At 45.3% G+C, this 14,476-nt stretch overlaps 1 protein-coding gene across 2 annotated transcripts in view; it reads right to left on the minus strand.

Annotated features, from left to right (window-relative positions):
- CP (ceruloplasmin) overlaps positions 1 to 14,476 on the minus strand; it is a 235,614-nt gene that overhangs the window by 185,205 nt on the left and 35,933 nt on the right. For both annotated transcript variants that reach the window (XM_075340801.1, XM_075340802.1), the window contains exons 3-4: positions 7,528 to 7,740; positions 7,229 to 7,399 (exon numbers count right to left, since the gene is read on the minus strand). In XM_075340801.1, the coding sequence (XP_075196916.1) occupies positions 7,229 to 7,399; positions 7,528 to 7,740 (384 nt within the window). The remainder of the gene's footprint in view (positions 1 to 7,228; positions 7,400 to 7,527; positions 7,741 to 14,476) is intronic.

The raw sequence follows: 14,476 nt of genomic DNA on the forward strand, positions 1-14,476 counted from the left end.
TGGGTGCGGCCCTTCGCCTGGGCAAGGTGACACACGTACCTTGTATGGCTCACGTGTTGAACCTTGTCGTCCAGCAATTTTTAACACACTATCCCGGCCTAGATGGCCTTCTGAACAGGGCACGAAAACTGTCTGCTCACTTCCGCCGTTCAAGCGCCGCAGCAGAGCGACTTGCATCGCTCCAGAAGTCTTTCGGCCTGCCGGTTCATCGCCTGAAATGCGATGTGGCGACACGCTGGAATTCAACTCTCCACATGTTACAGCGACTGTGGCAGCACCGCAGAGCCCTGGTGCAATACGTCATGACATATAGCCTGGGCCAACGAGATGCAGAGGTGGGGCAGATCACCCTGATGGAGTGGTCTCAGATCAAGGACCTATGCACCCTTCTGCACAGTTTCGACATGGCGACGAATATGTTTAGCGCTGACAATGCCATTATCAGCATGACGATTCCAGTCATTTACATGCTGGAGCACACGCTAAACACTATTCGGAGTCAGGGGGTGGGACAACATGAAGGGGAGGAACTACAGGAGGATTCATATGTGCAAGGGACAACAACATCACCAAGGTCCAGACGTTCATCATCACCAACGCAGCAGGCATGGGACCATGGGGGACAGGGATCGACAAGGGCGCATAGTAGCAGGCGAAATGTTGAGCAAGGTGCAGGAGAACATGAAGAAATGGAGGACGAACTGTCCATGGACATGGAAGACTCAGCGGATGAGGGAGACCTTGGTCAAATTTCAGTTGAAAGAGGTTGGGGGGAGATGTCAGAGGAAGAAAGAACGGGTAGCACCTCTATGCCACAAACACAGCGTGGACTTGGTCCGCATGGCTGCGCAAGACACATGAGTGCCTTTTTGTTGCACTACCTTCAACATGACAGTCGTATTGTCAAAATTAGAAGTGATGATGACTACTGGATTGCCACACTATTAGATCCCCGGTACAAGTCCAAATTTTGTGACATAATTCCAGCCATAGAAAGGGACGCACGTATGCAGGACTATCAGCAGAAGCTGTTACTCGATCTTAGCTCGGCTTTTCCACCAAACAACCGTGCAGGTGCAGGGAGGGAATCTCCCAGTTGTAACTTGACAAACATGGGACGGTCTCGTCATCTTCAACAGTCTACCCGTACCAGTAGGACCGTATCTGGTGCTGGTAACAGCAATTTTATGGAATCTTTTCATAATTTTTTTAGACCCTCTTTTGCAAGGCCACCAGAGACAACAAGTCTGACACATAGTCAACGGCTGGAGAGGATGATACAGGAGTATCTCCAAATGAACATCGATGCCATGACTGTGCAACTGGAGCCTTGCTCCTTTTGGGCTTCAAACCTAGAAAAATGGCCAGAGCTCGCAACTTACGCCTTGGAGATTTTGTCGTGTCCAGCTGCCAGCGTTGTCTCTGAACGTGTCTTCAGTGCTGCTGGGTGTGTGCTGACAGATAAGCGCACGCGTCTGTCCAGTGACAATGTGGACAGACTGACGTTCATCAAAATGAACAAGTCATGGATCCAGAAGGAATTTACAACCCCTGTGTCATCCTGAGGAGAGTAAATGCTTGTGGATTTGGAATGTGCTTGATGCAAATCTAGCTGTGAAGTGTACAACTAGGGCACAAGTGCTGCCACTGAATGGGTGGGTGTGTGTGGGGCACAATTTTTTGAAAAAAGGGAGACTCCGCTTGGAGTAACCCTTGCTTACATTGTTTTTAAAAGAAGCCAAGATGAACAGAGCTGGGATCAGGAAAGACTTTGCTACCTACCCCGGTGTCATCCTGGGGACGGTTAATTATGGCGTATTTTTGAATGTGCTTGATGCAAATCTAGCTGTGAAGTGTACAACTAGGGCACAAGTGCTGCCACTGAATGGGTGGGTGTGTGTGGGGCACAATTTTTGGAAAAAAGGGAGACTCCGCTTGGAGTAACCCTTGCTTACATTGTTTTTAAAAGAAGCCAAGATGAACAGAGCTGGGATCAGGAAAGACTTTATCTACCTACCCCGGTGTCATCCTGGGGACGGTTAATTATGGCGTATTTTTGAATGTGCTTGATGCAAATCTAGCTGTGAAGTGTACAACTAGGGCACAAGTGCTGCCACTGAATGGGTGGGTGTGTGTGGGGCACAATTTTTGGAAAAAAGGGAGACTCCGCTTGGAGTATCCCTTGCTTACATTGTTTTTAAAAGAAGCCAAGATGAACAAGTCATGGGTCAGCAAAGACTTTATCTACCTACCCCGGTGTCATGCTGGGTACGGTTAATTATGGCATATTTTTGAATGTGCTTGATGCAAATCAAAACATCCTGTTTGCAACTAGGGCCCAAGTGCTGCCACTGATGGGGTGGGTGTCTGTGTGGCCCAATTTTTGGAAAAAAGGGAGACTCCGCTTGGAGTAACCCTTGCTTACATTGTTTTTAAAAGAAGCCAAGATGAACAGAGCTGGGATCAGGAAAGACTTTGCTACCTACCCCGGTGTCATCCTGGGGACGGTTAATTATGGCGTATTTTTGAATGTGCTTGATGCAAATCTAGCTGTGAAGTGTACAACTAGGGCACAAGTGCTGCCACTGAATGGGTGGGTGTGTGTGGGGCCCAATTTTTGGAAAAAAGGGAGACTCCGCTTGGAGTAACCCTTGCTTACATTGTTTTTAAAAGAAGCCAAGATGAACAGAGCTGGGATCATAGTATCATAGTATCATAGTTTCATAGTTTTTACGGTTGAAGGGAGACTCTAAGTCCATCTAGTTCAACCCGTAGCCTAACATGTTGATCCAGAGGAAGGCAAAAAAAACCCAATGTGGCAAACAAGTTCCAATGGGGAAAAAATTTCCTTCCTGACTCCACATCCGGCAATCAGACTAGTTCCCTGGATCAATACCCTGTCATAAAATCTAATACACATAACTGGTAATATTAAATTTTTCAAGAAAGGTATCCAGGCTCTGCTTAAATGTTAGTAGTGAATCACTCATTACAACATCATGCGGCAGAGAGTTCCATAGTCTCACTGCTCGTACAGTAAAGAATCCTCGTCTGTGATTATGCTTAAACCTTCTTTCCTCAAGACGTAGCGGATGCCCCCGTGTTCCAGTCCAGGCCTAGGTGTAAAAAGATCTTTGGAAAGGTCTCTGTACTGTCCCCTCATATATTTATACATTGTGATTAGATCCCCCCTAAGCCTTCGTTTTTCCAAACTAAATAACCCCAAGTTTAATAACCTGTCTTGGTATTGCAGCCCACCCATTCCTCTAATAATCTTGGTGGCTCTTCTCTGCACCCTCTCCAGTTCAGCTATGTCCTTCTTATATATCGGTGACCAGAATTGTACACAGTATTCTAAGTGCGGTCGCACTAGTGACTTGTACAGAGGTAGAACTATATTTTTTTCATGAACACTTATACCTCTTTTAATACATCCCATTATTTTATTAGCCCTGGCAGCAGCTGCCTGACACTGTCCACTAAAGTGAAGTTTACCATCCACCCATACACCCAAGTCTTTTTCTGTGTCTGTTTTACCCAGTGTTCTACAATTAAGTACATAATCATAAATGTTATTTCCTCTACCCAAGTGCATGACCTTACATTTATCTACATTAAACTTCAATTGCCACTTCTCAGCCCAATCCTCCAATTTACATAAATCTCCCTGTAATATAAAATTATCCTCCTCTGTATTGATTACCCTGCAGAGTTTAGTATCATCTGCAAATATTGAAATTCTACTCCGCATGCCCCCAACAAGGTCATTTATAAATATGTTGAAAAGAAGCGGGCCCAATACTGACCCCTGTGGTACCCCACTATGAACTGAGACCCAGTCCGAGTACGTACCATTAATAACCACCCTTTGTTTCCTATCACTGAGCCAGTTTTTAACCCAGTTACACATATTTTCCCCTATCCCCATTATTCTCATTTTATGTACCAACCTTTTGTGTGGCACCGTATCAAAAGCTTTTGAAAAGTCCATATACACAACATCCACTGCATTTCCCTGGTCCAGGCTTGAACTTACCTCTTCATAGAAGCTGATCAAATTAGTTTGACAGGATCGATCCCTCATAAACCCATGTTGATACTCTGTCATAAGGTTATTTTTCTTGAGATACTCCAGTATAGCATCTCTCAAGAAACCCTCAAGGATTTTACCAACCGTAGAGGTTAAACTTACCGGCCTATAATTTCCCGGCTCAGTTTTTGTCCCCTTTTTGAATATTGGCACCACATTTGCTATGCGCCAGTCCTGCGGTACCGACCCTGTTATTAAGGAATCTGAGAAGATTAAAAATAATGGTCTATCTATCACAGAACTCAATTCCTGTAGTACTCTGGGGTGTATGCCATCCGGGCCCGGAGATTTGTCAACCTTAGTGATTTCGAGGCGGCGGCGTACTTCCTGCTGGGTTAAGCAGGTAATATTCAAGGGTGAATTTATGGTATCACTGGTCATGTCATCTGCCATGGCATTTTCTTGTATAAAAACCGTAGAAAAAAAGTCATTCAGCAGGTTGGCTTTACCCTCATCCCCTTCCACCATTTCACCAAGACTATTTTTAAGGGGGCCAACACTATCGCTTTTCAGTTTTTTACTGTTTATGTAGTTAAAGAATATTTTAGGATTATTTCTACTTTCTCTCGCAATGAGTCTCTCTGTCTCAAACTTAGCTAACTTAATTTGCTTTTTACATATTTTATTTAATTTTCTATAATTATATAATGCCTCATCACTACCTACCCTCTTTAATTCTTTTAAGGCTTTCTGTTTTTCTTTTATTGCTTCCCTTACAGCTCTATTTAGCCATAGGGGTAAGGATCAGGATCAGGAAAGACTTTGCTACCTACCCCGGTGTCATCCTGGGGACGGTTAATTATGGCGTATTTTTGAATGTGCTTGATGCAAATCTAGCTGTGAAGTGTACAACTAGGGCACAAGTGCTGCCACTGAATGGGTGGGTGTGTGTGGGGCACAATTTTTGGAAAAAAGGGAGACTCCGCTTGGAGTAACCCTTGCTTACATTGTTTTTAAAAGAAGCCAAGATGAACAGAGCTGGGATCAGGAAAGACTTTGCTACCTACCCCGGTGTCATCCTGGGGACGGTTAATTATGGCGTATTTTTGAATGTGCTTGATGCAAATCTAGCTGTGAAGTGTACAACTAGGGCACAAGTGCTGCCACTGAATGGGTGGGTGTGTGTGGGGCACAATTTTTGGAAAAAAGGGAGACTCCGCTTGGAGTAACCCTTGCTTACATTGTTTTTAAAAGAAGCCAAGATGAACAAGTCATGGGTCAGCAAAGACTTTATCTACCTACCCCGGTGTCATGCTGGGTACGGTTAATTATGGCATATTTTTGAATGTGCTTGATGCAAATCAAAACATCCTGTTTGCAACTAGGGCCCAAGTGCTGCCACTGATGGGGTGGGTGTCTGTGTGGCCCAATTTTTGGAAAAAAGGGAGACTCCGCTTGGAGTAACCCTTGCTTGCTGTGTTTTTAAAAGAAGCCAAGATGAACAGAGCTGGGATCAGGAAAGACTTTGCTACTTACCCCGGTGTCATCCTGGGGACGGATAAGAATGGCGTATTTTTGAATGTGCTTGATGCAAATCTAGCTGTGAAGTGTACAACTGGGGCACAAGTGCTGCCACTGAAGGGGTGGGTGTGTGTGGGGCCCAATTTTTGGAAAAAAGGGAGACTCCGCTTGGAGTCACCTTGCGGTGTTTTACATGACTTTAGAAGGGCGTGCCATGCCTATATCTGTGTGTCCTCCTCTTTTTCCTTGTCCAGCTGTTTTGTTTTCGCATGAGTATATGTCCTTGTCACTTTCCCATGTGTTTGTGTTGTGTTGTGAGTTGTTTGTCACCTTTTGGACACCTTTGAGGGTGTTTTCTAGGTGTTTTCCTGTGTTTGTGATTGCCTGCCATTGTTTCCTATTGGCTCGAGTTCGGTTCGTCGAACGTTCGACGAGCCGAACTCGAACGGGACCTCCGTTCGGCGAACCGACCTCGAGCCGAACCGGGACCGGTTCGCTCATCTCTATTAGTTAGTCCCAACACTTCTGTTACCCTAGTCCCAACACAATCTCTTACCCTAGAGTCTGGTAACTACTTCTAAAAGTGCTATACAACATACCTGAAAACATTACTACATATAGTCTTGCTGTACATTATACAATATACAGGAACACATTAACATTAAAATACATCCCATTACCATCACATTTCAAATATCAAATTATTTACAAACACCCAGAACACATTACATATTACACTACATGGCAATACAACAACGCGATTGGTAAAAAAAAAAAAAGGAGGGGAGCCAGCACTGCTTATGAATGGCATGCAACAATGAAGAAATAAAAAGTGTAATATTCACAAATTCATTCCTACTGTAACAATTCAATGAGATTTTTTGCAAATGATTGATCAATGATTTGAGCCCCCCTGCCCCGTCACGGCAAATCTCTATAGGGGGGTCCCTAACGCTATATTATAAATTATTATTGTACCATAAGGTCTCATATAATGAGAAGGACCATATGAAAACACCACTTACCTGAGACATGTCTGAACCGCTCCCATGCTGCCAGGACTGGCAACCGCGAATAAAGGCAGCCACCTTGCCGTGCACGCCCAGTGTGGTTTGCAAATTCCTTCTGTTGCCATCAAAATTCATGTTGGTGCCTGTTCACACACAGCCACCGCCCCCTGGTCCATAGGCATCATTATTTAAGCACCACCTGCCTGAGGCTGTTCCGCCCTCATCCATGCTTGCTGGTCTGGCACTGTGAGGGCCAGTTCTGACATTGTGCTGGTGTGTGTGGTTCTGCCACACACACTGGCACCTGGGCTGCCTTTATTCGCAGTTGTCAGTCCTTGCAGCATGGGAGCGGTTCTGACATTCCCCGGGTAAGTGGTGTTCTTATATGGTCCTGTTCAAGTCATTATATGAGACCTTATGGTACGATATTAATTTATAACATAGTGTAGGGACCCCCCTATAGAGATTTGCTCCCCTCTTCTTAACATCGCGATTGGTGTCTTCAGGGAAGGGAACACGACAGCAATCAGTCACACTCGTTACACCTGTACCTAAAGTCGATGAGGGCTAATCCTAACTCCGACATGTCTGTTAGATATGGAGCTCATATCCATCTTGGAAATGGGGCCTTGTGTTGATTTAATAGAGAGACGTATGGTAGACTTACAATGCATTTTGTTGCTTTCTTGAAAATCTTCATCTTCTTTATCAACAGAGTCAGGATCAGTACAATAAGTTTTTATATTATCTTCCAGATACCAGCTAAGATTTTCATCTATCACAGCGAACATCAGAACAAATCTATCGTTCTGGTTTTTCTCCATTTCTTTTATTTTACCTAGAAATAAATTGATATTATTGAAGGAGATTTTATATTTTTTAGAGGTTTTAAAAAAAGAAAGGTAACAAGCATGTAGTAAAAGATAATTGTTTAATTAAGCAGCTAAAGAAAACTCCTTTGCTCACCTTTTTTACAGGTAATTAAAGGCCCAACAAGCCCAGAGTAAATATCTCTTGAACCATCGATGTGAGAGTGATAAATCCTGGTCACGCAGTCTTCATCTCTACCAATTGGACCTTGATCCTCAACAACATCCCATTTATAAGTGTATGATTCTCCAGGCTTCACAAAATCATCTTTTTTCTGTGATTCGAGGGTATTATCAGGGTATAACGCTCCTGGAGATAAAACGATCAGTTAGAAAATATGGAATTCTATTTAGCATTATTCCATTGGATGATCGTTCCATTACTACAACAGTACGGAGAAAAGCATTTACAAACAAACAATGGGCTAAAGCAGAAAATATTCATCATTATTATTATTTATTATTATAGCTCCATTTATTCCATGACGCTTTAATGTGAAAGGGGTATTAATAAAGGGACAAGTACAATAATCATAAACAATACAAGGCACAGACTGGTACAGGAGGAGAGAGGACCCTGCCCACGAGCGCTCACGGTCTACAAGGTATGGGTGAGAGTGTAGAGATGGTCGAACGGTGCTATATCAGACTGAGGGTTATGCCAGGTTGTAGGCTTGTCGGAAGAGGTGGATCTTCAGGTTCCTTTTGAAGCTTGTTAAGGTAGGCGAGAGTCTGATATGTTGGGGTAGAGGTAGAGTATGGGGGATGCACGGGAGAAATCTTGGATGCGATGGTGGGAAGAGGAGATGAAAGGGGAGTAGAGAAGGAGATCTTGTAAGGATCGAAGGTTACAAGCGGGTAAGTACTGGGAGACTAGGTCACAGATGTAGGGAGGAGACAGATTGTGGATGGCTTTGTAGGTTATGGTTAGGGTTTTGAACTGAAGTCGTTTGCCGTTTGGAAGCCAGCTGAAGGGATTGGCAGAGAGGAGAGGTCGGGGAGTAGCGGGGGGACGGGTGGATTAGTCGGGCAGCATAGTTTAGAATATATTGTAGAGGTGAAAGACAGTTAGAAGGGAGGCCACAGGGCAGGAGGTTGCAGTAATCCAGGCGGGAGATAATAAGGGCAAGCACTAGGGTTTTTGCAGCTTCTTGGGAAAGGAATGTAAGAATCCGGGAAATATTTTTGACTTGGAGGTGACAGGAGGTGAAGAGGGCTTGGATGTGTGGCTTGAAAGAGAAATTAGAGTCTAGAGTTACACCCAGGCAGTGAGGACCTGAGACTGAGGAAAGTGAGCAGCCATTGACATTGATGGATAGGTCAAATGGGGGCACTGAGTGAGGAGGAGGAAAGATGATGAACTCTGTTTTGTCCTTGTTCAGTATTAGAAATTGAGCAGAGAAAAAGGATGAAATAACAGACAAGGAAAAATAACAAGATTATCTTGTTATTTCTCCTTCTTTACAAAACAGGATGTCAAAATGCTGTTTAAATGCTCAGTCCATGCTCCTTTAGAAGCTGCTTTAAACTGCTCCTCAGCAACGATCCACATTCTATATTCAAGTAGTCTGTGTAGGGTAATTCCCCTAATTATGGGAGTGAGGAACAGAGAGGATAAGTCAGGAATGTCCTGAACACACACACAGACTGCTTTAAAGTGAACCTGTCAGCAGATTTGGTGACTATAAGCTGCAGCCACCACCAGTAAGCTCTTATATACAGTATTCCAGAATACTGTATATAAGTGCCCACACCTGCTGTGTAACGTAAAAAACACTTTTATAATATTCACCTAGGGAGCGGTCTGATCCAATGGGTGTCACTGCTCTCCAGTTTGGTGCCTCCCCTTTCCGGTCTGGCACCTCCTATTTGCGGCATTCACTGTCCTCCTACTACCTAGCCCAGTTTAGATGATGCGTTTACATCATACACAGAGGTCGACATTGCCATCTTGCGCAAGTGCACTTTGATCTACCCTGCTGAGGGCAGATAAAAGAATTGTAATGGGCAGGCGCAAATAAGAGTTAAAGGCCGCCCGCGCATGCGCACTACAATACTTTGATCTGCCTAGAGCAGGGCAGATCAAAGTGCACTTGCGCATGACCTCAATTCCGGCCAGTGTGGATGACGTAGACGCATCATGCATACGGGTCTCAGAAGAAGGAAGACAGCGATCGCTGCAGAGAGGAGACGCTGGACCGGAGAGCAGTGACTTCCATTGGACCAGACCACCCCTTAGGTGAGTGTTATATAAGTGTTTTTTTATGTTGTACACAGCAGCCTGGGCTCTTATATATAGCATTCTGGGATGCTTATAGTCGCCAAATCTGGTGACAGGTTCCCTTTAATATAGTCTATAGAAGTGAGCAATGTAAACTCACTGCACCTATGTGTTTTGGAGAGGACGTAAAATAAAACAATGCAAAATATTACAAAAATGTTGCAATTCCAGAAGGAAATTTAAATAAATACCAAAAAAATGTAGTTACTCAATAAAAAAAAACTTTTTAAGGCCCCCTTCACACGTCCGTAAAAATCACGCACGTGTTTCACGGACGTGTCAAAGGTGCGTTTTCCCTTCCGTGAGCCGTGTTTATGGCACTACGTGTGTTCTCCGTGTGTTATCCGTGATAACACACGGAGAACAGGAACTTTCTGCTCACCTGTCCCTGGTGTCGCTATCCGTGGTGCTGAACTTCGGTCTCCAGCCCTGCCGACTCCCCGCTGCTGCAGCTTCCGGCCGCAGTGAAGTGAATATTAAATGAGCATAATGAACGGCGGTCAACAGCAAGTGACAGCAGCGGCAGAGCCAGGAGGGCTGGAGAAGGTGAGTAGAGTTTTGTTATTTTTTTCTCTGACACGTGAGTTTTTTCCGGCGCGTGTGACATGGGACCGCATCCACACTACATCCGTGTGGTCCGTATGCGGGCCGTGTGACACCCGTGATGCCGGAGAAAACGTGGACATGTCTACATGTGGAACAGACGGACACGTGTATGCTCCACACGTACACACGGTCCATGGCAAAACACGCACGTGTGCGCAGACCTATTGATTTTAATGGGTCTACGTGTGCCCGTGTCTCCGGTACGTGCAGGAACGGACCTAACACGTACCGGAGACACGTGCGTGTGAAGGGGCCTAAATGCCCATGTATTAATGTTGCATAGATCTGATGCATTTTGTATACTGTCTTTATTTATAACAGGGAAAAGGGAAACAAAATAAGGTGTAGCAAGCATTGAAATTACTTATTTTACAATTTTTGACATTTTTTAAACAAATAATAGGCTTTAGATATAATTTGAAAAGGTAAAATTAAAAAAAAAAATAAAAAATACAACTCCAGGATTCCTAGCAACTATTACTATGCCAAAGAAACATACTGCAAATATAAGGCAAATATTGCAAACAGTAAGAAAATTCAAACAACTAATATATGTAGAAAAAAAACCCAAAAAAACCAAGAGAATAACATCAAAGGTCATAGATCTTAAGGGTAGGGTTAAATTTAAGAGACCACATATACCACCTCTCAGTATATCTAGAAAAGTTACCTTCCTTAACCCCTTCAGCCCCCGGGCACTTTCCGTTTTTGCGTTTTTGTTTTTTGCTCCTTTTCTTCCGAGAGCCGTAACGTTTTTATTATTCCGTCAATCTTGCCATATGAGGGCTTGTTTTTTGCGGGACGAGTTGTACTTTTAAATGAAACCATAGGTTTTACCATATATTGTATTGGAAAACAGCAAAAAAACTTCCAAGTGTGGAAAAACTGCAAAAAAAGTGTGATCGCACAATAGCTTTTGGGATGTTTTATTCACCGTGTTCACTATATGATAAAACTGATGTATCTATGTGATGCCTCAGGTCGGTGCGAGTTTGTAGACACCAAACATGTATAGGTTTACTTGTATCTAAGGGGTTAAAAAAATTCACAAGTTTGTCCAATAAAAGTGGCGCACGTTTTGCGCCATTTTCCGAAACACGTAGCGTTCTTATTTTTTGGGATCTATGGCTCAGTGATGGCTTATTTTTTGCGTCTCAAGCTGACGTTTATAATGGTACCATTTTTGCGTAGATGCTACGTTTTGATCGCTTGTTATTGCATTTTGCGTAAAACTTGTGGCGACCAAAAAACGTAATTTTGGCGTTTGGTATTTTTTTGCCACTACGCCATTTACCAATCAGATTAATTGATTTTATATTTTGATAGATCGGGCATTTCTGAACGCGGCGATACCAAATATGTGTATATTTATTTATTTTTTAACCCTTTAATTTTCAATGGGCGGAAAGGGGGGTGATTTGAAATTTTAGGGTTTTTTTAGTTTTTTTTTATTTTTTAAAACTTTTTTTTTACTTTTTTTTTTTATTTTACTAGTCCCCCTAGGGGGCTATAGCAATCAGCAATCCGATCGCTGATCGCTATCTGCTGATCACAGCAATACAGCTGTAAACAGCAGATTCAGTCACATTGGTTTTCCCTCTGCTCTCGGCCGAGGGAAAATGACAGTGAAACATCATAGCAGCAGGTGTAATCACATGACCCTGTGCTACGATGGCAACCACCGATAGTCACGTGATAACACACGTGACTTCCGGTGGGGGCGGCGGTAAGTAACAAACATGGCCGCACGCATTTAAATCTTGCTGCCAGACTTTGGCAGCAAGATTTAAGGGGTTAATGGCCGCGGGTGGAAGCGATTCCACCCGCGGCTAGCAGGCACACATGTCAGCTGTTGAAAACAGCTGATATGTGTGCCGATCCACGCCGCCTGCCCGCCGCCTGCAGGGGGCAGGGCTTAACGGGACACGATCCTGGACGGATAGATCCGTCCAAGGTCGTGAAGGGGTTAAGGGCTACGTTGTACTCATAGATGTTGTGTAAGGAAACCCTATCTATAACTTCTTGTACTGAGGGGACATCTGTTTCCTTCCATTTAGACGCTAGTAAAGATTTAATGACAAAAAGAATATGGCAAGTAATTTTTCTACACCGCTGTTTCAACTCCTCCAAACCAATAGATAGGAGAACTAGCTCAGAGGTCAAATGAATTCTAACCGAGGTCACCGTATATATAAGATGTTCTGATCTGATACATTTTGAACTATACAAATCAAGAATCTTTAACACTTGCCATTCCTTTGACTTAACAGATGTTATCCTATGGTTTCCACCCATCTTTCACTCTAGGAACCCTTTTCACCCTACATTTCAATGTCTGAAGATCTTGAAATCCCATAAAGACATACGAGTTGCTATTCTCCCCTTTCATTGTGTAGTTATGTCCCTTTCCTGGCCACTTCCTGGTAAACATGTCCCCCATCCTGATATATATTTCCTACATTCTGGTATATTTGTCCACATCATGGCCCCATCCTGGTAAATGTACCCCATCCTGGTAAATGTACCCCATCTTGGTAAATGTATCCCATCCTGGCATGTTCCCCCATGCTGTTAAATGACCCCATCCTGGTAAATGTACCCCATCCTGGTAAATGTATCCCATCCTGGCATGTTCCCCCATGCTGTTAAATGACCCCATCCTGGTAAATGTACCCCATCCTGGTAAATGTATCCCATCCTGGCATGTTCCCCCATGCTGTTAAATGACCCCATCCTGGTAAATGTACCTCATCCAGGCATGTTCCCTTATCCTGGTAAATGTACCCCATCCTGATAAATGTCACCCTTCCTGCTAAATGTTCCCCATCCTGGCATTTTTCCTCATCCTGGCATGTTCATGTACCCCCATCCTGGCATGTTTCCCCCACATCCTTTTATGTTTCCCCCCATTCTGGTAAATGTATCCCCCATTCTGGTAAATGTATCCCCCATACTGGTAAATGTACCCCTTCCTGGCATGTTTCCCTTCCTGCTAAATGTACCCCATCCTGGCATGATTTCCCCCATCCTTATAGTCATGTTTACCCCCATCCTTGCAGCCATGTTTCCCCCATCTTTGCAGCCATGTTTCCCCCATCTTTGCAGCCATGTTTCCCCCATCTTTGCACGTTTCTCTCCATCTTTGCACGTTTCTCTCCATCTTTGCAGCCATGTTTTCCCCGTGCTCTCCATGTTTTCCCCGTGCTCTGTTTGCCCTGTGCTCTGTTTGTATATGCCCCATGCTCCCCCCGTGCTAGCTCTGTCCCCCGTGCTCCCCATGTTCCCCCCGTGCTGGCTCTGTCCCCCGTGCTCCCCATGTGTCCCCCATGTAGGCTCTGTCCCCCGTGCTCCAATGTTTCCCCCGTGCTCCCCATGTGTCCTCCGTGCGCTCCATGTTTGCCCCGTGCTGGCTCTGTCCCCCGTGCGCTCCATGTTTCCCCCATGCTCCCATGTTTCCCCCGTGCGCTCCATCTTTCCCCCGTGCGCTCCATGTTTCCCCCATGCTCCCATGTTTCCCCCGTGCGCTCCATGTTTCCCCCATGCTCCCATGTGTCCCCCGTGCGCTCCATGTGTCCCCCGTGCTCCCCATGTGTCCCCCGTGCGCTCCATGTTTGCCCCGTGCTGGCTCTGTCCCCCGTGCGCTCGATGTTTCTCCCGTGCGTTCCATGTTTCCCCCATGCTCCCATGTTTCCCCCGTGCGCTCCATGTTTCCCCCGTGCGCTCCATGTTTCCCCCGTGCAGGCTCTGTCCCCCATGTGTCCCCCGTGCGCTCCATGTTTCCCCCGTGCAGGCTCTGTCCCCCATGTGTCCCCCGTGCAGGCTCTGTCCCACATGTGTCCCCCGTGCGCTCCATGTTACCCCGGTGCAGGCTCTGTCCCCCATGTGTCCCCCGTGCGCTCCATGTTTCCCCCGTGCAGGCTCTGTCCCCCATGTGTCCCCCGTGCGCTCCATGTTTCCCCCGTGCGCTCCATGTTTCTCCCGTGCGCTCCATGTTTCCCCCATGCTCCCATGTTTCCCCCGTGCGCTCCATGTTTCCCCCGTGCGCTCCAGGTTTCCCCCGTGCAGGCTCTGTCCCCCATGTGTCCCCCGTGCGCTCCATGTTTCCCCCGTGCAGGCTCTGTCCCCCATGTGTCCCCCGTGCAGGCTCTGTCCCACATGT

This window comes from Anomaloglossus baeobatrachus, chromosome 3, assembly GCF_048569485.1.
Source record: "Anomaloglossus baeobatrachus isolate aAnoBae1 chromosome 3, aAnoBae1.hap1, whole genome shotgun sequence".
Taxonomy (NCBI): Eukaryota; Metazoa; Chordata; class Amphibia; order Anura; family Aromobatidae; genus Anomaloglossus; species Anomaloglossus baeobatrachus.